The sequence below is a fragment of the Emys orbicularis genome, chromosome 3 (genome assembly GCF_028017835.1).
Source record: "Emys orbicularis isolate rEmyOrb1 chromosome 3, rEmyOrb1.hap1, whole genome shotgun sequence".
NCBI lineage: Eukaryota > Metazoa > Chordata > Testudines > Emydidae > Emys > Emys orbicularis.
Window position 1 is genome coordinate 48,510,281 of NC_088685.1, and position 21,858 is coordinate 48,532,138.

The 21,858-nt window shown below is 41.6% G+C and overlaps 1 protein-coding gene across 1 annotated transcript in view; it reads left to right on the forward strand.

Annotated features, from left to right (window-relative positions):
- MLIP (muscular LMNA interacting protein) overlaps nt 1-21,858 on the forward strand; it is a 160,889-nt gene that overhangs the window by 36,102 nt on the left and 102,929 nt on the right. The window contains exons 2-3 of the mRNA XM_065402009.1: nt 4,901-4,984; nt 21,216-21,374. Of these exons, the coding sequence (XP_065258081.1) occupies nt 4,901-4,984; nt 21,216-21,374 (243 nt within the window). The remainder of the gene's footprint in view (nt 1-4,900; nt 4,985-21,215; nt 21,375-21,858) is intronic.

A 21,858-nucleotide genomic window follows, 5' to 3' on the forward strand; every position in this document is an offset into this window, starting at 1 on the left:
TGCTTCTTGATAATTGACACTGTTATTATAAGTATCACTTTTTACATGAACTAGTCAAAACTTTGCCCTAGGACTCTTGATTTTAATGTGTATGCATGTACATATCACATTGACATCCTCATGACATATCCCTTAACATTACTGTGATTATTATAGACTGCTTTTGCTGCTGCTCATTTGCTGATATTGACCTGTCTGTTTCAGAGGACAAGGCTCTTCTTCATAACAGTGGCAGGTAGCGCATGTTGATTTAAACATAGAATCATAGGACTGGAAGGGACCTTGACTAAGTATTATCTAGACCATCCCTGACAGGTGTTTGTCTAACCTGCTCTTAAAAATCTCCAGTGATGGAGATTCCACAACCTCCCTAGGCAACATGGGCTGTCTCAGGGCTGACTGATCAGTTATTATACTACGAAAGGTTGTAATACAACTTCACCACCTCATTACAAGCAGCTCAAGATATTACATACAGGATTTGGCATTGGTGTGTGGCTATTTTTTTGCCAAGAACCACTGAAACAATTTTGAACATTTCCATCAACGTGAGCTCTAAATGTGTGAAAAAGTATATATTTACAATTGAAAGTGAAATCCTGATACTATTAATAAAATAATATATTTTGTAATGCATCTTAAAACATCTTAGTCACCCAGTATCAGTTTGAAGTTACTTTGGAATACTAACTTCGGCAGTCTGATCCATCCATTCAGAATCAAAATGTTAAGTTGATTTGATGTTGATATGTGGGAAAAATACCTTGCAAATTGCTTGAGGCTACAGTGTCAGTAGAGAAATTCCTCTCAGATGGAGTTGGCACATAATCTGAAGGTGGTATTGAGAAGTTGAGTACTTTTGTATGCACAGTTGTATTGGTGTAATTTACACAAGACCAAGATATACTATAATTGTGCCTTCTTGGGCCACAACCGAGAGTGCCAAATTCAGGACAAACTGCTGAGAAATAGGGCAGATACACCCCAAGATTGGTGGTTAATCCCCCATAGGATATACCAAACCAGCAACAAAAGTAAACTCCTGTTTTACCACACTGGCTAACAAGAAGTCATAAAAGCCTAAAGTTTCCTTAGACATACCGGTCCTTGTATTATCACTGAAAACACTAGACTTAGAGATGAGTGGTTCTTTAAAACCAGTCTCTTCAAATAAACGGTTCTTCTGATCCCAAAGGACCAGCCACACACCCAGGTCAATATATAACTTAGATCTTACCCAAAAATCATGCTGATGCCAATCCTTTAGTATCTAAAATCTAAAGGTTTATTCATAGAACGAAAGAAAGAAAGAAAGAAAAGTGAGAGTTAAAATTGGTTAAAGGAATCAAATACATACAGTAATTGCAAAGTTCTTGGTTCAAGAAGAATTTGGCATTCTCAGCTGTGTCCCACAAAGGCACGGTTACAGACCCCTACAGGAAGGGCCGACGAGAGGGGGGGGAAGCCGGTACAAATTACCGGGGGCTGGCTGTCCGGAAGGGGGCCCAGGGTCTGGCTTCCCCCCCGTCTCATTGGCCCTGTTTAGCCGGTCCGCTCTTACTGGGGGGCCCCAAAAATTTTTTTCACCGGGGCCCGAACCCGCTCTTGGCGGCACTGCCTACAGGTTTGGCCAGCAGCTAAGCAGGGGTTTACAGGATTTAAAGTTTGGATTTCGGCACGTAAAGTGGGAGTGAGGCACTTAAAGCTCTTTGTGGATCTAGTCCTTAGTTGCTTTTGATAATTCTACCCTAGATGCTTTGTAACTGCACATTTCTAGTAGGCATTTCCGTTATTTTGTCAAGTGAACACACTAGTGCAGCACCATTAATGTGAACTTATTTCAGAATGTATCCCTCCTTGCTTCCTCAGTAAGTGTTCTTAATTTGAGTTCTCTTACTCTAGAGGCTTATTACTCATCAGAATGCTTTACTTTTAATGGTCTTCGGGTTGTTAAGATATTAAATATTTTTAACAGAAATAGGTACTGTACAAACTCCTTTGAAAAAAATGAATTATAGGTGATGGAAAGAACAAATATTGATTGCTACATTGACTAGCTCTGTTTCCCTTCCCTATCCATCACTCTATTCAGATAGATTGTAACATTTACTCTCACATGAAATGCTTGGCCTACTATTGGATGCTCCTCAGAGCCATTCTGAATCTTTATACTCTCTTTTTTAGAGTCACATACCATTAGTCACTAGGGGTGAAATTCACTCCTGTGCAGAAGACAAGCATGAGAAGACAAATAAGTCCTTGAAGCTCTGCTTTTGCAGATTTAAGTTTCATAGATCTCATGCTGACCTTCTGCATAAGGATGAATTTCAGCTTGAAATAATTAAGCAAGGTGAGGAGTCTGATCAGAGAGTTGAAAGCATCTATCTGTGCCTATATATCAGATACAACACAAGACAGTATTAGCAAAAATAGACTTTTTAAGTGTGCCCCTGTGTGGCAGGTATTCTAACATGGACCTCAAAAGGATAGAGATTTAAAGTTTATGCAGCTACTTGATGCTGAATCAAATCCACTGTAGCATATTGCTGAATGACATAGTTACCTTTGATTTTCTTTTCTTTTGTTATTTTACATTGCAACCTTTGTTCTAGACTTGCAACATGTAGTGTGTGGGTGGACTGCTGTGCCCAGACAGAGCCCCATTGAAGTCATGGGGCAAGGGCAGTACTGGGGCTCTTCTAGTTATTGAAATGCAATTTAATTTGGCTTCCTGGAGAGAAAGCAAGCTTTATAAGGCACCGTTATTGAAGACTCTTAAAAATGATTACCATGTGAATGCATTACTGTGTACAGAATGAAATTCTGATCCCATTGACATAGATGTCAAAACTCCCATTGATGTTGGCAGAGCCAGGATTTCACCCATAGTATTTAAGAATGCACAATTTCAGGGCTGAGCAATAAGCCTGGTTCTGCAAGAGAATCCGAAGTGAGACAGCATGTTCTTGTGGTATTTGTGGTCTGACTGGAAGTAAGAAGAGTAGGAAATCTTGCAAGGAAGCCTTTTGCTTCTTGAACATCTAAAAGATTTAGATAGCTTGGCTAAACTTCAGCTAAAAATCCAAACCTTTGGGGGCTTATTCAGAATTAGACTAAATGTCCAAAACGTTGAGGTTGCTCATTCACAGAAGTGCAAGGGTTGGAGAAGGATCAGTCATTTAGTATCTGGTCTATTGACATGAATTGGTATTTTACTTGCAGGATCAAGGTCTTAATTTGTATTTATAGGAAGTAACATCTTTTTCATGTATTCCGTTATAATAAGTTTGCAAACTGGGTAGGATCCATTTAGGGGTCATATGTATTTGACATAATGGTGGGAGGTATTACTAGACGTGGAGAGATTTGTGGACAAAAATAGGACAAAAAAGAGAAGACAGATGTAGATGAGGGACAGAAGAGACACAGAGAGTAGTAAGGGTTGTATAAAAAGGAGGGGGAAAGGAGAGAGAGGTTGGCCAGGTGACAAACTAGCTGACTTGGGAATTTGAGGCCAACCAATCAGGAGAGGACAGAAAGGAGGAAAACCTGACTGCTAAGATAAGTAACATAATTCATATTTCAGTCTTGCCAGGGACATGGCTTGCCTTAAGGAGCATTCCCTGGCAGAGGGGCATAGATGGAGCTTAATATGGATTGCCCAATGGAAAAGTGGCAACCTTAATTGGATCCTTCTAATTCTCAAAACCTCTCCATTTTGTTCAAATGGGAATTCTGCCTAAGTAAACTATTGTAGTTAAGAATTAGGAATGCAGAGAGATTTGAGTTCTTCCGATCCTTTTAGATAAAACTGAAGCGATTCACCAACATTTTTATCTGATTTCCTAGGGAGAACTAATAGCACTATTGCAGCTGTTATGCTAGCACTTGACTGCACAGTCACTGGGATATATGACATGCTGTCATCTTCAGAGCAAGTGCAGTCACTACAACAGTGTGAATACATGTGTACCGTTGCAAACAATTTTGCCGGTGGATACCTAGTGAATTATATGCATGCTAGAGAGTTACAATTATACCAGCATAGACAAAATACTCTAAGGTAGATAAGGGTCCAGTGACTTGCCCAGGGTCACACAGGAAGTCTATGGTGGAGCTGGGAATAGAATCCCACTTGCCTGGTGCCCAGTTTTGTAGCTACACAACCTTCCACTACTAATTATATTGTTTTTCTCAGTACAAAATATACAAACAGCTTCTTGAAACTCTATTTCTGTTCTCTCTCCCACACTCTAAAACATTTGGGGAATGGAGAATGACTATGTTTAGTGGACTGATTGAAGCAGTTTGCAAAACAGAAAATATATCTTTTCCAATGAGGCAAAGTGAAGTTTGGAATAAACAACTGAAAATTTCAAACACGATCACTTTCCTATTAAAGGAACATTTAGTAGAATGATGCCATCACAACATGTACAGCTGTTCCTGTAAATAAGTAAATCCATAACCCAAATGAATCCATTCGGGATGTATTACTTCTGTGGTGGCACTGATACACATAGAGTATATTTGGCATGTAGGGACATTAACTTTACAATTCAAGTGAAATATCAAATGTTTAAAAATCAACTACTTTTAATGATTAGCCCAATCAAAGAAGAAATGGAAATTATATGCTAACACCCTCAGCTCCGTGTAAATGTATTAAAGAAGCAAACAATAATTTCATCTTTACCATGTTACATTTTAGTAGTTGGGTGCTTGAACAATGTCTCTTTGTATCCAAAATTCTTTTTGGCCCACACACACCTATTCAGAAAATATCTTGCTAGAAGTCCCTCTAGAAATCATTGCTGAACAGTAAAAAAATATCATCTCTCCTTCAATCGATCATACATATCCATATTGTTTAAAACCGGTCCTTTTTCCCCACCGCAAGCGGCATCCTACACATCATGGACAGCAATTTGGAAAAAGAGACATACAAGTCACCAGTACACTGAGTTTCCTTAGCACAGAACGGGTAAGAAGATTTTTTTTTTCTTTTTTAGACCATGCTACATTGCATCTTTGTAAAATACCTTGTAGAGACAACTGAAGGATTGATATTGGGTTTTGTTATGTGGTAAATATTTTGAGATGATTGTTTTTAATGTGAAAAATCTGGCTTTAAATCTATTGTTAATTACATCTGGCTGCAGTCCTTAATAGAACAAAGTCCCAATTTACTTCATTTGTGCTCAGTTAAGAACCAAAAAATTTAATCTCTGATATTTTTCATTAGTCTGAAATAGTGTTAATGAGAACACCTTTAGGGCTCAGTTGTACTTTGTAATATATGGATTTCTGTTTTGTAAGACCAAGCATCTGTGGTAGATGGTTGTATCAGACACTCATAGCTGCCTGGTTGTGTGGTAGAAGGCTGGGCAGACCCTTAGACTCTGATCACACAATTGATGCTTTGCCTAATCCACTGAATTAAGATAATTTGGAATAAATTACTCTTATTCTGGACGAATCATGGGTTTAATCATGAATAACTCACCCTGTAGGGAGGGATAGCTCAGTGGTTTGAGCATTGGCCTGTTAAACCCAGTTCAATCCTTGAGGGGGCCACTTAGGGATCTGAGGCAAAATCAGTACTTGGTCCTGCTAGTGAAGGCAGGGGGCTGGACTCGATGACCTTTCAGGGTTCCTTCCAGTTCTATGAGATAGGTATACAAGCCTTGAGACTCCTTTGAAAATCCAAGCCGTAGTGCTGTAAATGTATACAGCTCTTTATACACATTGGTTCCCTGCCCCATGAATTTGCAATCTTAAAAAGATGCCCAAATATAAGGCATGGCACAGGTCTGCAGTTCAGAAGAAAAGAGGAGATAAGAGGAGATATCTGTTGAAAAGCTGATGTTTTAAGGAGGGATTGAAAGAAGTGTAAACGAGTAGTTTGTAGATGAGGACAGGGAGAAAGTCTGAAGCATAGGAGTGGCAGAACGCGGAATATTTTTATCTGCTTTTTGGGGGCAAAAAGTTACTTTTTGAGGAAACAGAAACTTGTCCACATTTTTCAAGTTTTCATCAAAGCCCCCAAATCCTCAAACCATTTTTTTTTTGCTTTTGAAAACTTTTAAACCAAAATACGAAAAATTCCACATAAATAAATAAATCTACCTTATTATATCAGCTGTAGTGAAAGTAAATTAAAAAAGCAAATGGGAGCAGTGGGTTGACAGAATTAGGGATGTTCATAGGGAAGACTAAAATGAGAGCAGAGGTGCAGGTGGGGGACAAATGAAAGTAGTGCCTACGGTGTAGACAGTAAAAACCAACTTGTGTGTGGCTGTACCCTTTCTCTTTTATGTACAATTTGCCTTTTAACTTCAGCAAAACAGTATAGGTGAGAATGAATTTGGGGCCTGAGTCAGCAGTTCTTAACGAGGGGCAAAACTGCCTTTGTTTTGATGGGAATTTTGCCTGAGTAAGATATACAGGACAAGGCAATCTGTGATGTCATCCTTCTGACGAACCATGCCTGGTTCATCCTGCCTAATGGTTGGAGCAGGACGCAAGCCAAGGATTGGAGCAAGACTCACCAGAACAGGAAGACTGGGGCAGGACAGGAATACAGCTGAAGCAAGGCTAGAACAAGGCAGGCACAGAAGCAATCACAGCTGCAGGCATAAGTATCGAGCAGCCACTGGGCTTAAGCACAGGCCTGGTGACACCAACCAGCCAGTCAGGGAGTCTCGCTGATCAGGATGTTCCGCTGCAGGTCAGCTAACTGGTCCCAGGTCCATCTGCAGGCCCAAAGTCCTGACAATCTTACCCTTCCTTTGTTGGCACAATTCAACATGATCATTAACTTCTTGCTGACAAGAGGCTGAGGCCTGGACATTCGGGATGTTTTAAGTCAGTACTGAGATGTCTTGGATAGAGTTATATTTTAGGGAGTTTGCAGTACCTGCCCACCCTGTGTCATACTTTCAACAATACTATTAGTGCTTCACTTTCAGCAACAAGTTCACTCAAATATAAGAAGAGGAAAAAATATTGTCTACTCAGGGCAGGTCTACACTACCGGTTAAGTCGATCGAACTTACCTCACTCAGAGGTGTGAAAAACCCTCCCGCCCGAGCAACACAAGCTCTGTGCTGTCCACACTGGTGCTACGTAGGTGGGAGACACTATCCTGCTGACATAGCTTATGCTTCTAGCTGAGATGGAGTAATTATGCCAATGGAAGAGCGCTCTCTCATTGTCATAGCGTGGCTTCACCAGATGCGCTACAGCAATGCAGCTGCATCAGTGCAGCTGTGCCGATGTAGAGCTGTGGTGTAGTCTTGCCCTCCGACTAGTATTTCTACCCCCCTTGGACAATGACAATCATTTGACACAATTCATTGCCTTGGTTTCATTAGCAGACTGTAGATTGTGGGGCCTGAGTGGTGGAAAGTCCAAAAGGAGCAGGATAGAGTAGTGCAGAGCACCCATGGCCCCACTCCAAGCTGGTCAACCCACAGAGTGGGTAGAGCTGGACAGGACCAGGAGGGAGTTGGGAACTGGGAGGTGCACTAATTAGGTGCTGTTCTGCCCCAGCCCTAGATGTTATTTAAAGCTGCCCTCCTCCAGTAAAATTCCTAGTGCAGTGAAATTGCTGTCTGCCCTCCCCCAGGGATGACTCCTCTTCTGCTGCAGATGTTTCCACAGGTGGAGGAAGAATACACTTTGCACTTCCTGGGGCTGAGGGATGATTTTGGCCCAATACTTACAGCAAACGTTCAAATCCCAAATAAAGGATAGCGCTAGTTAGCTAGAGTTTCCTGTGCCTCACACGTCTAGTGAGATTACTTTTAACTTATAAATGTAACAGTTCACATAGTATTTCCTGTCAAATGGAAAATTGAAAAGATGTTACATGAGACCACTGTTGGGAATGCCTGGTATAGCCAGTGCCTAGCATTGTTGTTACAGCGACCTAACCCCCTCTTTTCCACACATGCACATGTGCACTTACCAAAGCCAGTGTTGGGCTTCACATAGAGAGTGGGGAGTTGGATCCAGTTGGAGCTGGCTGCTTAAAAAATGGGGTCCTTTCCCATTTTTAAAAAATTACCATTGCATTTTTAATAATATCACCAATAATCAATAGAAAAGTAATCCTTGAAAAATAAACTCAAAATTTTTCCTCAGCTGGGTATCAAACCGCTCAACCTCCCTCAGAAGAAGTGCTCCTCCCTACTGGGAGCATCATGCTGGTATCTCTAATGCTGATCCTCCAGGGACCCTAGTATTGAAGCACAGGAAACATCATGATATTAGTTCTGATGGGAGTTGAATATGTGTGGAAGCTGTGGCACATTAGGTAACCATTGTGAAATGACTGGCAGTGAGAATATCACAGCAGGCCATGTTGGGAGATCAGTGCTCAGGTGCATGCAGGTCTGGTACTGACTTCACTGAAAAGAGAAGCAATTATGGTGAACTCCCTCTGGCACCCAATCATCTAGACATGTTTAGAAACTAAAGTGCAAATGACTGATGCATGCTGACGTAAAATTAAATTAAAGTTCCTCATTAACATCATCCCGGAGGACTGATCTCTCGACCATGACAGATATAAGCAGAGATTTATTTCTGTTCTCTATGCTTGACTTGATAATTATGTCTCCTTAAGAGATACTAGGTGTAGCTTTTAGAATAGGAAAATAAGAAAAATTATGTCATGGAAAATTATTAGAGAGCACTCCTAGAACATTGTGTGACTTACCCTGGGAGAGGACAGGTGGAACTACAGCACTACGTTGTAGGAGTGTAATGCAGTTTTCTCACAGGCAAACTTCCAGTTGAAGTTAATTTTGAAACTCTCACTGCTATAGCACTAAGTATCAGAGGGGTAGCCATGTTAGTCTGTAGCCACAAAAACAACGAGGAGTCCGGTGGCACCTTACTCCTCGTTCTTTTTGCTATAGCACTGTTAGCAGAATGAAGGCCAGTTCAAAGCCCTCGGGGCTCCTGCTTGCAGCACAATACAATATTATATATATAAGTCTCCTCACTGCAACTGAAACAAGAGGCTTTGGATTATCTAGTGCAGAAGTTTTCAAACTTTTTTTGCTGGGAACTCTTTGGAAAGTATTTCAGGCTCTGATGACCTCTGCCTCCCAAATAGTGATGACTCCCCCCATATCATGATACCCTTATTTCTGTTCTGCTGCTAGTGGTGAAGCTGCCTTCAGAGCTGGGCACCTGGCCAGCAGCCACCACTCTCATGACTCCCCTACAATAGTCTTTTGTCATCCTTTTGGGTCGGGACTCCCCGTTTGAGAAATGCTGATCTAATGGGTGCAAAAATAATACTTCACACTTATAGAGCATTTTACAGTGAAGGATCTCAGTGCCTGATGAACACTGAGTTAAACATCACAATCCCACTGTTTATCTCCATTTTACAAGAAGGAAAGTGAATCACAGAAGTAAGTGACTTGCCCAAGGTGTCACAGCAAGTCTTCGGCAGAGACAGGAGAAGAGTCCTATTGCTTTTTTATATATCCTGCGCTTTAGCCATAAACCTATCTTTACCCTTTGAGTGCATTGCTTGCTTCAACCCATGTCGACAAGTCTGAAACAACAGCTACAGTTGTATGAAATGTACTAGCAAAATCTAATTTAAATATTTTATTGTTGAAAGGAACTATTTCACCTGCACGTCAAATAACAGATTGCAATTCTAGAACACCTTTTATCCAACTATTTTCTAGCTCTTTAGAGACATTAATTTTCACAACACTTTTGTACTGAGGTAAGTTTTATTATATCCCTCTTATTATTAATTACATCCTTCTGGCACCAAAGCTGGTGCACAGAGCCGAAAGGAATGTTTTCCATCCCTCCCTGTCATTGGCTGTTGCTTCTTTCTGCTCTATGCTGTTGAGATTGACTGACTGTTCTGCCCTCCCTGCTAAGGGTTCTTCCTAAGGTTTCTCTTGAGCACCCTTGTTTCCTCACACAGTTGATTTCCATTTGACAGCTTCATGAGTGAATCTGTATGTTGGCATCTGGAGTACATGCCCCAAACCTGTCCAACACTTCCTTCTATTCCTGTGGAGATGAGCTGCTGGTTTGTAATTTCTTGAATCTCTTCATTGGCAATAGTGTCTCCATTCAATGCCCAGAATCTTTTGTAGGCACTTGTTTACAAAAGCATCTAGTTTCTATCTAACATTTAATAGATTTCCAGCTCTCACAGCCGTATGTTAGCACTGAGATTACGTTTGAGTTACAAAATCTCAGTTTTGTTTTGGTACTGAGTATATCTTTGATTTCCATATATTGCTGAATTTAGTGAATGTTGTGGATACCTTTCCTATCCTTGATGTCACTGCTTTTTTGAGGTCTCTGTTGGCTAGTATGGTGCTTCCTAGGTAAACCAACTGTTCTACTTTCTTGAAGTTTTTGCCTTCTAATATGACATCACTGCCTGATGTTTGGGTTTGCTTTGGTGTAACTGATTTGAGCCCTGCTTGGCCTGCTATTTTCGCCAAGGTGATTTATAGATACCCATTAATGGCTATTAGCCAGGATGGGTAAGGAATGGTGTCCCTAGCCTCTGTTTGTCAGAGGGTGGTGATGGACGGCAGGAGAGAGATTTACTCAATCATTACCTGTTAGGTTCACTCCCTCTGGGACACCTGGCATTGGCCACTGTCGGTAGACAGGATACTGGGCTGGATGGACCTTTGGTCTGACCCCGTACGGCCATTCTTATGTTCTTAATATTGCTGTAGATTTCTTCTCTCTCACTTTACCCAGTAAAAGCTAACTATCTGGAAGATGAGACATCAGTATTTGCATCTGTAATAATAGGTGAGCTTAGTATTTTGTCTACAAAAGGTACAAGATTGATTCTGAGGTATGCCTTCGACTAAAATAACTACTGCTTCCCCCCTATACTCTAGGCCAGTAGAACTGTCAGAGAAAGAAATTAGGTTGATTTGGCATGATTTGTTCTTGACAAATCTACACTGGCTATTACTTATTACCCTATTATCCTCTAGGTACTTACAAACTGATTGTTTACTAATCTGTTCCAGTAGCTTTCAAGGTATTGAAGTTAGGCTGACTGGTCCTCTTTGTTCCCCTTTTTGAAGATAGGCACTATGTTTGCCCTTCTCCAGTCCTCTGAGGTCTCAGCCATCCTCCGTGAGTTCTTAAAGATAATTGCTAATGATTCTGAGATTGCTTCAGCTAGTCCCTTAAATATCCTAGCATGAATTTCATCAGGTTGTGCCAACTTGAATACATCTAACTTATTTAAATTTACTTTAACCTGTTCTTTCCATATTCTGGCTTGTGTTCCTTCCCCCTTTTTCTTAATATTAATTGTGTTACGTGTTTGGTCACAGTTAACCTTTCTAGTGAAGACTGAAGCAAAATAAGCATTAAACACCTCCTCCCTTTTTTCCCTGCCTGTTCTTCTGAACAAGCTATACTCCTTTATACCAATATCCTAATCATGAGATTTATACCACCAAATATCAGTGATATCATTTGTCATAATTTAACTTGCATACTATCATAACGAGCACTATGCCATCTGAGTGTACATTATCACTTCTTGTTTATTCCCCATACACCTTGCATTTATGTATAGACATAAAAATGCTCAGATTCCCCTACTGTTTCCCTCTAGTTGCTTCCCATCCCTCCCCCAACATCTAACCCTCTGTTAAGGTCACATTTTTTTATACCTTCCAGTCAACTTTGTCACATGCCCCCTTGGAACGTAGTTTAAAGCCCTCCTCACTAGGTTGGTGAGTCAGTGTCTAAAGATGCTTTTCCCCTTCTTTGTCAAGTGGACCCCATCTCTTCCCAGCAGTCCTCTTTCCTGAAACAGCATGCCATGGTTGAGGAAGCCAAAGCGCTCCCATCAACACCATCTGTGCATTCAACTCCAGGATGCGTCTGTCCCTGCCTGGGCCCTTACCCCCAACTGGGAGGATGGATGAGAATACCACCTATGCCCTGACTCCTTCACCTTTGCTCCCAGGGCCATACCTGACAGTATCATTAGTGCCCACAGTGATGAGCACTATGGGATGGTCATCTGAGGGATAGACGAGCCTCAGCAACCTTTCCATGATGTCGCAGATGCAGGCTTCAGGAAGGCAGCTCACATCTTGTAACAGATGTCAGATCAGCAGATGGATGCCTTTGTCTCCCTTAGAAGAGGGTTCCTGAACACCACCACCATATGTCTCTTCCTCTTGGGTGTAGTTACCTAAGCCTCTCATCCTTGGAGGGATGTCCAAGTTCCCTCTAAGCTGCGCAGCCATGCAGCAGGCTATCAAGGGCCACTCAGGTGGGGAGAGGTGCCTCTCCCCTGGTCCCAGCCCCGGAGCTGCTGCGGCTGGGGAGAGGCACATCTCCCCTGGCCTCAGGCTGCTGCAGTGAGGAGGGCGGGGCGGGGGGAGGGTGGTCCTCTCTCCCCAGCGCAGCCCCAGCGCAGTTTACACCCCAAACCGCCTCATCCCCGGCCCCACCCTAGAGCCCGCACCACCCCCCCTGCACCCCAACCCTCTTCCCCAGCCCTGAGACCCCTCCTGCACCATGAATCCCTCATCCCCAGCCCCACCCCAGAGCCCTCACTCCCAGCTGGAGACCTTACTCCCCACACCCCAATGCTCTGTCCCAGCCCTGAGCCCCCTCCAGCACCCCAACCCCCTCATCCCTAGCCCCACACTAAAGCGCACACCCCCAGCCAGAGCCCTCCCCCCACCCCAATGCTATACCCCAGCCTTGAGACCCCTCCCACATTCCGAACCCCTCAACCCCACCCCCACCACACATCACCTCTATATTGGTGCACATAACAAAATTCATGCTGCACATGGATGTAAAAAATTAGAGGGAACATTGGGGGGATGTGCCTCCTCTTCCTCAGCCTTTGAGGTCTTGTCCTCACTTGAGGACTGGGGTGAGTGGGTTCAGCACTGTCTACTGCCTGAGGGGGCCAGAAGCCAGTCTCCTCCCTGCAGAGCAGCCAATTCTCCTTCATCCTCTGGTCTCGCTGCAGTCATCTGTAGCTGGCTAGCATCCTCTATGTTGGATGTCTCCATATACATCCGGTTGGTGAAGTGCTTATGCTACTGGATGCTATGCAGATGTTCTGAGGGACTCCACTAACAGACACCTTTCACACTGGGTGGTTCCCTGTGCCTGGCTTTCATCAGCAGGGATATGCAGACTGAATTCCCACCAAGTTAGGACCAGGGTCTGGGTAGAAGCTTCCAGGGTCAGGATGGCTGTCTGGTCAGGACCCCTCACAGATGCAGGCAGAAGAAGAGCTAACTGTGGTGTGGACAGCATACCATTTTCTTCCCATTGCAGGTACTTCATTATACAATAACTCCCTGCTTTCCTTCGCTGGTGAACTCAGCTGGCTAACTCTCTTCATTTTACCAGCCACTGAGAGCCTGTGTGCTTTTTGTAACATGGCCCCCACCACAGCTGGAATAGTGACTCATCCTGTCTCACTCAGCTGCCTCTAATCGTTGCCCTATTCAAAAAGCCCTGAAATGCTCTCATATTAACCATGAGGAGTCCAGTGGCACCTTAAAGACTAACCGATTTATTTGGGCATAAGCTTTCGTGGGTAAAAAACCCACTTCTTCAGATGTATGGAGTGAAAATTACAGATGCAAGCATTATTATACTGATACATGAAGAGAAGGGAGTTACCTTACAAGTGGAGAACCAGTGTTGACAGGGCCAATTCAATCAGGTTGGATGTGGTCCACTCCCAATAATTGATGAGGAGGTGTCAATACCAAGAGAGGGAAAGTTGCTTTTGTAGTGTGCCAGCCACTCCCAGTCCCTATTCAAGCCCAAATTAATGGTGTTAAATTTGCAAATGAATTTTAGTTCTGCAGTTTCTCTTTGAAGTCTGTTTTTGAAGTTTTTTTATTGAAGGATGGCTACTTTTAAGTCTGTTATAGAATGTCCAGGGAGATTGAAGTGTTCTCCGACTGGCTTTGTCTCTTACTGTTCCTGGTGTCTGATTTGTGTCCATTTATTCTTTTACGTAGAGACTGTCCAGTTTGGCCAATGTACGTGGCAGAGGGGCATTGCTGGCACATGATGGCATATATCGCATTAGTAGATGTGCAGGTGAATGAGCACCTGATGGTGTGGCTCATGTGGTTGGGTCCTCTGATGGTGTCGCTAGAGTAGATATGGGGACAGAGTTGGCAACAGGGTTTGTTACAGGGAATGGTTCCTGGGTTAGTGTTTCTATGGCGTGGTGTGTGGTTGCTGGTGAGTATTTGCTTCAGGTTGGGGGGCTGTCTGTAAGCGAGGACTGGCCTGCCTCCCAAGGTCTGAGAGTGAGGGATTTTCCAGGATAGGTTGTAGATCGTTGATGATATAAAGATCATATTAAAGATCCCTGAAAGGAAGCAGGCATTAACACACCTAATTGCAGGGCAACTTAGCATTGACAGTTAGCAACAAAGCATAGGTTTCAAACACGGCAAACCAGTAAACCAGCCCAGAGTCCTGTCAAATTCGATGGCAAGTTCTCAGCACAGAAAAGTGCTCTGTTTTTGTCCCCCAACATTAATCAATAGCAATAAGACAGAAGTGCTCCAGAAATACTCACCAGCTGACTAACTCCCATATTTGTTATTTGTTACTTTCCCCATCAGGATAATAAATTAATCTCTGTGTTATCTTTCTCTCTCTCCTTAATTTCTTCAAATTGCATTGTTGTGAATTAAATTTACTCTGTGATTTCTTTCATGACTAAAGATTGTTAATATGAAATTCATTACTGTTGTTAATGTAACCATCTTTTCCAGCTGTTTGCTAATGTAATCAATTTCAATAATAGCAGAATGGCAGTTCACTGCTCAGGGCCAGCTCCAGGCACCAGCTTAACAAGCAGGTGCTTGGGGCGGCCAAGGGAGAGGGACGGCACCTGCGGCAATTTGGGGGCGGCAGGTCCCTCACTCACTCCCTCTAGGAGCGAAGGACCTGCCCCTGAACTGCCGCTGCCGATCGTGGCTTTTTTTTTTCCCCCAATTGCCGCCACCGATCGTGATCGCGGCTTTTTTTTTTTTTTTTTTTTTTGCTTGGGGCGGCAGAAATGCTACTGTGTCAGGAAGTCTAACTATTTTAATAGCTAACATTTCTTCTTATGGGTTTTAATGTATATATCTAACATATCCATACATATGAATGTATCTAATAACATATCTTTTATATTTGTTACATTATTAGACATTGAGGTATTTCTGTCTCTTTCCTTTAATTAAATAAATTAAAACCAAGAAAGGAAATATTTGCTATTAAAATAGTTAGACTTGCTGACAGTGGCAGTGAACTGCCATTCTGCTAATTTTGAACTTGATTACTTTAACAAATAGCTGGAAAAGATTGTTACTTCAACTACAGTGGTCAATTTCATACTAACAGTCTTCAGTCATGAAGGAAATCTAAAGGAACTAGTCACTGAGATTAAATTTAATTCACAACAATGCAATTTGAAGACATTATAAAGGAGAAAGGGACATTTAATACAGAGATTCATTTATTATCCTCAGGCTCATGGGAAACAGAACATGTTAATTATGCATTACTGCGGGCAAAGAAAGGAAACCCTGGAAATCATTTACCATAAATTTCTTGTATAACTACTAAGCACTGTGTTATGTTGCAGCCTGGGTCCTTCCAGCAGAAATACTACATGGAAAAAAATATTCAGATTATGCTAAATGTTGATATTCTTCAAAGGCCTAAATCAGATAAAAAGGCACAATTAAAGCTAGGCAATTATTTCATTGTTAATAGAGCGGGACAGATAAATACAAAAAGTGATTGTTTAATGTTTTCTTGAATAAACATTGTGGGCCAAATTCTTTGCTGCCATAACTCCTGGGTTCCAATGGAGTTAGGCCAGCTGGATGTGTGGGCCACTGAATTCATTCTGCTATTATTTTTGGGCTCTGGAATCTAGACCCCAGTCTGCTGCAGGTTTTTGTATGTACTCTGATGAAATTCAGGCTATTTTCTCTTTCTCAGATTTGTAACCTATAGAATCCAGAGACGCTAGTAACAGAAATATTATGTAAGTGCGAACAATAGCCATTCTATCCATTTCCTTCAAACTTTCAGAGATCTGGAATGTCTGCTAGGAAAGTGTAGCAAAGTAAGGAAGTATAAATAAGTTAATTACATTCACTTCCTAAAAGTGATGTCTTATTTTATGTATGCCCTGCTCACATTTCTTCACCCTTTTTCCCCTCTCCTTCCATGTCTTACCATTCTGTCCATCCCATTATTTTATTTCTGTATTATTTCTTGATTTTTACTCTTTTTCTTTCTATTACTCTGAAAAGCAACATCTCACTTCCTCTTGTTATTGCTTTTTTTTGTAGTCACCCCCATTATTTTGAATGAAAATAGAAAATAAAAGTTAGACAACATTTGATTTTCCTTTTCCAGGATCAGTTTGATCTAAACTGAAGCCACATTTTAACGCAAATAGAAATGAAAATATTCATTTTAAAATGTGTTTTGAAAAATAAATGAAGTGACGTTTTTCACTGTGCTTTGAAAATTCCCATGGAAAACCCATTTTTCAGTTGAAAAGGGGATTTTTCCAATGAAAAACATTGGGTTTCTGACCAGCTCTGTTTATCATGTATCTTCTAGTTCTGTTGCTAGTATAACTTAGCCTGATTTGCATGATCATGGTTGTATTCGCTACACGTTCCTGTGTCTGTTTGCAAGTCTGAGTGAATCAACAGGAAGTGTGGCACAGCATACTGTCCTATGCAATATGTGACAACTTGAAACTTCCTGTATTAGCCTGAGGCTATACAACATAGGAAGAAATTCTATGTGGAGGTCGACACAATCTAATTTTTAACAAAATTAAAATATGTTGAATTCAAACAAGCGTCAATTTAATGCCATCCTCCAAAGAAGAAAACTATGGTGAATGGACATCATGGAGTAGTTGGTGGATGATGCTGTCTAGTCTATAACGCAAACATCTTGCACAAACCTCTTAAATTTAATTTTTCAAATATAATTTTATCTTTCTATTAATTGTGATGGTTAATTCCATCATGTATTTAAGTTAAACAGGCCTTCACCAGTGTTTTAGTCCAGTTTTGCACCAAAACAATGAAGATATACTGGTGGTATACCAGTGGCAAATCAGGCCCAGGGAATCTGAGCTGGGCTATATTCAATATCAGAAGGATGCCATAGTATAATGCACTAGTCCTTATATTCCTACTTCTTGCTTGCATTCCCACTTTGGAAGTCTGCACATAAATGATTGTGAGCTTAGTTGTACAAAATGTTTTTTAATTTTTAAAAAAATTCTATAAATGTTGGCTCTTTGTGTACTTGGTATTCTCTCTCTGCTTCGTTGAGCCTTTAAAAATTATTAGTTTGAAAACTAACTAATAACCCCTATTAAATATTAATGTTACCTCCATGTCTGATCATACAATATATCTGATATCAAGTGTCAAACAACTGCATTACAAGTGGGAGGTAACAAGGGAAAGCATTAGCAACTGTGTCAGGTAGCTAGGGTGCTGCAGTACCTTCACTTCTTAACTAGAGGTGGAAGGGTAAAGAACAATCACAGATCCATAAAAAATCCATGTGTGTTTTAAAAGAGGTTTTGAAAGGCTGCCTGCAGCAGTTTGCAGTGAAGAGCCAGGTGCTCTAAAGACTGTGATGGATGGTGTCAGCTTTACAAAGCTTACTCAACAGCTAGCTAATATGATTCATGTCCCAGCTTGAGCGAAGGTGATCGCAAATACCATCATAAATATTTGCTCAGGAAAGTCCCTGGTGATAACAGTCTTTCTGTAAGTTTCTATAAATCATTTTACACATTTATCCTTTCACTCCTTGAAATGTTATTCACGGAGATTGTGGAACAAAGAAGATTTAAGGAAATGCAATCTGCATGCATGATAGTGCTCGTTCTGAAAAGTACCAGTGGTCTTTGGAGTGGAGATTACAGACCAGACTGCATTCTAGTCACTGGATCCTGAAAACAAATATGCGCATGCTTAACTTTATGCACATGTGTCAGGGTTCCCTCCCCAGTCTGAATGCTGGGGTACAGATGTGGGGACCCGCATGAAAGACCCCCTAAGCTTATTTCTACCAGCGTAGGTTAAAAACTTCCCCAAGGCACAAATTCCTTCCTTGCCCTTAGTATCGCTGCCATCACCAAGTGATTTAAACAAACATTCAGGGAGGGCCACTTGGAGCCCTACCTCCCCCAAAATATCCCCCCAAACTCCTACACCTGCTTTCCTGGGGAGGCTTGAGAATAATATCCTAACCAATTGGTTACAAAGTGAGCACAGATCAACCCCCCTGGGTCTTTAGGACACTGAAAAACAATCAGGTTCTTAAAAGAAGTTTATTTTTTTTAAAAAAAGATAAAGGAATCACCTCTGTAAAATCAGGATGGAAGATAACTTTACAGGGTAACAAAAAGATTCAAAACACAGAGGATTCCCCTCTAGGCAAAACTTTAAAGTTACAAAAAAACCAGGAATAAACCTCCCTCTTAACCTAGGGAAAATTCACAAGCTAAAACAAAAGATAATCTAATGCATTTCCTTGCTATTACTTACTATTTCTGTAATATTAGATGTATCATTTCAGTAGGAGCTGGATTACTTGTTTGGTCTCTCTCTTTGTCTCAGAGAGAACAACAACACAGAGCACAAAGCAAAAACCTTCCCCCACAGATCTGAAAGTATCTTCTCCCCTTATTGGTCCTTTTGGTCAGGTGCCAACCAGGTTATTTGAGCTTCTTAACCCTTTACAGGTTAAGGAGGGATTTTATGCTACCCTTAGCTGTATGGTCATGACAACATGAGTAGTCCCAAAATCAACAGGATAGTTTGCAAGTGTCCCTGTTTGCAGGAGCAAGAACTAAGTATTCTATTGCGTGCAAACTAATTGCCAAGCTGCCTAGCTGATAATTGCATCTCTGATTCATAAAGACCAAGGGCCAGATTGAAACACAGCCCCCCCCCCCACTGGGGAATGCAGAGCTGCCTTGTTGCAGGGCATGCTGAAAGAAGCATTGTGGCTCCTTGAAGCAAAATACCACCCAGAGCTCCCCATGAAAAGGAATATCTAGCATTCACTCCCCTCTGCAGGAGCCTATAGGTCATGTGCCTTGTTCTTCCATGCATTGCCAGTCAGCCCTGCTCGCTGAGGCTGGGGCTCAGGCTCTCTCTTTCCCCCATCCCTTTGTATCCTGCATCTGGAAGCAATGAGTAATTCTAGAATGTATAGCACATTCACCTGAGTTTGTGAACAAAAGGGCCCAGTTCGACTTGTGAGGTCATACTGTTCATAAGCATTGTGGTGACTGCCATGTGTTCAGTGCTTTTACCTTATGAAGATCTTAAAACGTTGCTCATTAGATCTGATGAAATATAAAATTGTTCTTGACTGTGTCTTGGAGAATAAGGCTCTTATCGTAAACTGCAAAACAAACTCCAGTGGGCTATGGCTGTGTAAATAATCTGATTGCTTTGTGTAGGTCATGTAGGAGGCAGTTTTCTGATAATGAAATCAACATCTACTTAAATTGTTTTAGCTGAAAATCTGTGTTTATCATTTTTAACATCCTGGCAGCTACAAGGCTAGTCTTGCTTTGAGTTATATTAGTGTTTTTCGTCTCTATGTCCTAAAATTGCTACTTGCTTACAGATGCAAATTACAAAGGAGTATAACGAGTAGCACGTTGCTCAAATTTCTCTTTCGTTGTAAATGAGAAAACCACAGGGGAAAAAACTCATAGATTGCTGCTATTATGCTACAGCATAATTCAATTCAGTTTAGTCCCGTATTACTTTGTCTGAAAATTAGATTAACTGCTACAATCCTGAAGTCAGATTTTAGAGATAACTTCCATGAATTCCTTCCATATTCTTCCATCGGGGGGATGGGCTTGCACCCTTTATCCACCCATGGAAGAATCAATGGAATCTGATCCATAGTTGTCCCCAGATCTGCTATGAGGTCCTGTTGAGGCTCCACACTAGAGGGGCTGTTTGCAGCTCCTCTCACCAATCTCTGCTGGCAAGACAGCTTTATTCCAGCTTCATTACAAGGGCTTCTTCTGCCAGCACTTGCCTCCCAGGACCTCCTATGAAGGGGGATTTCACTGATTGGAGGGGACTGTGGAAAGTCTTGTGCTGTCTTTTAGGTGGAATTCCCATTATGTGCTGAGGTGAAAATTGTACAGCCCCACCCTCTTGACCCCAGCCTGCACTCTTCCTTCCCAGACTTTTTGTGGTACCCCAAATGGGCAGGAAAGGATGAGAAGGAGGTGGGGCCATGGCTTACTCTGACACCTTCCCATATACCTAGACAATTGGCCTCTGGGACTGGATGGCCCTGATGTGGAGGTGAGGGAGGAAGTATACTGTAACCTCTATTTGCCTGGGACTCTCCTGGAGGCAGAATTCATCCCCAAACTCATCCATGATTGGCATTGGCTCCATGCCAACTTTTACTCTAGGAAGTGTGTCATTTGCACATACTAGTGGTGTGGCAAAAACAATGAAGCAAGTTTGGGTTTTCTTCTATTTCTCAAATTATTTTCACAGGTAAACCACTTGGGTGCGTTGATTTTAGTTAGGATGTAATTGTTTTAAGAGAAAGCCGTGATAAATGATTGTGGTTCCATTAAGCTGCCAGCTCTATTCCTACGTCGTTTGCTACAGTTAAAGGTCTCTTGTTTCTAAAACAACTGTTTCAATTTATGGTCCATTCATAAGTAAAAGGCTTTTTGGCCATAGCCTGTGTTCAGGCTGGTGTAAATCTGCTGAACGCAGTGGAGTTGCACAGTGGCACATGCAGACTAGTGGAGTGCTGATGCAGGAGAATTATGGAACATCAAACTGTGGGCCAAACTCACCGCTGAGATACCCACAATGCAACTGTACCGATTCAATATGGTGGCACTAGGTGTGAGCCAGGACAAAATTTTGTCATTTATGAAAATAATTTTTCAGATTCGATTAGAAAATACATGTATTGCTAGGACACAAAACCCATCCATCAGTAAAGCTAGTGTAATGAGCATAAGGCATGAGGATGTATATTGGATCATTCATAAGAATTAAACAGACTCTTTCTTCTTTGGTAAAAATAATCTTCATCAAGATTAAAAGCTGCATTCATTATGTATCTTGTAGGTCCCCTCTGGAGAATCCGGAACCAGACCTTTGACCGTCACATTTGTTCCATCTATCGGACGACTTCCAACTCACTTTCAGGTTGTAGATGTCTGTAAACTCCTGGTCAGAACTTCAGAGGAGCCAAACAATGAAAGCAGTCAAGAAATTATAAATAGGGTAGGATTTTATATTGACATAGTTTTACATTTACTTGAAAGGTATGGTAAAGTCTTCCTGACCATCACTGAACTAGCTTATGTTCCTCCTTAACCTTTTCCCTGTTGGAGTTTGATTGTAAATTCCAGGACCATCAGAGAAGCAGCCATGCAATATACATAGAAACATGGGAGTTGCTATAATGGAGCAGACTGATGGTCTGCCTAATAAGGTATTTTGCCTTTGGCAGAGTTTATACCTGAAGTAAACCACTCCCCATCTCCATAATGTGTTCTGCCAATTATGTAATGATATATCATGATGATGTGATGAGGGTGGAAAGGGGACATGAATAGGTACATTCAAATTATCATAGTGGAATACACCAATAGTAAGTCACAGAATCCTGATTTCAGCAATGGCCACCATTGGATGCTCCATATGAAGATGCCAGTTCCCATAATTATTCAAATTCTGCAAAAATACTGCAGTAAAATTTATGTTT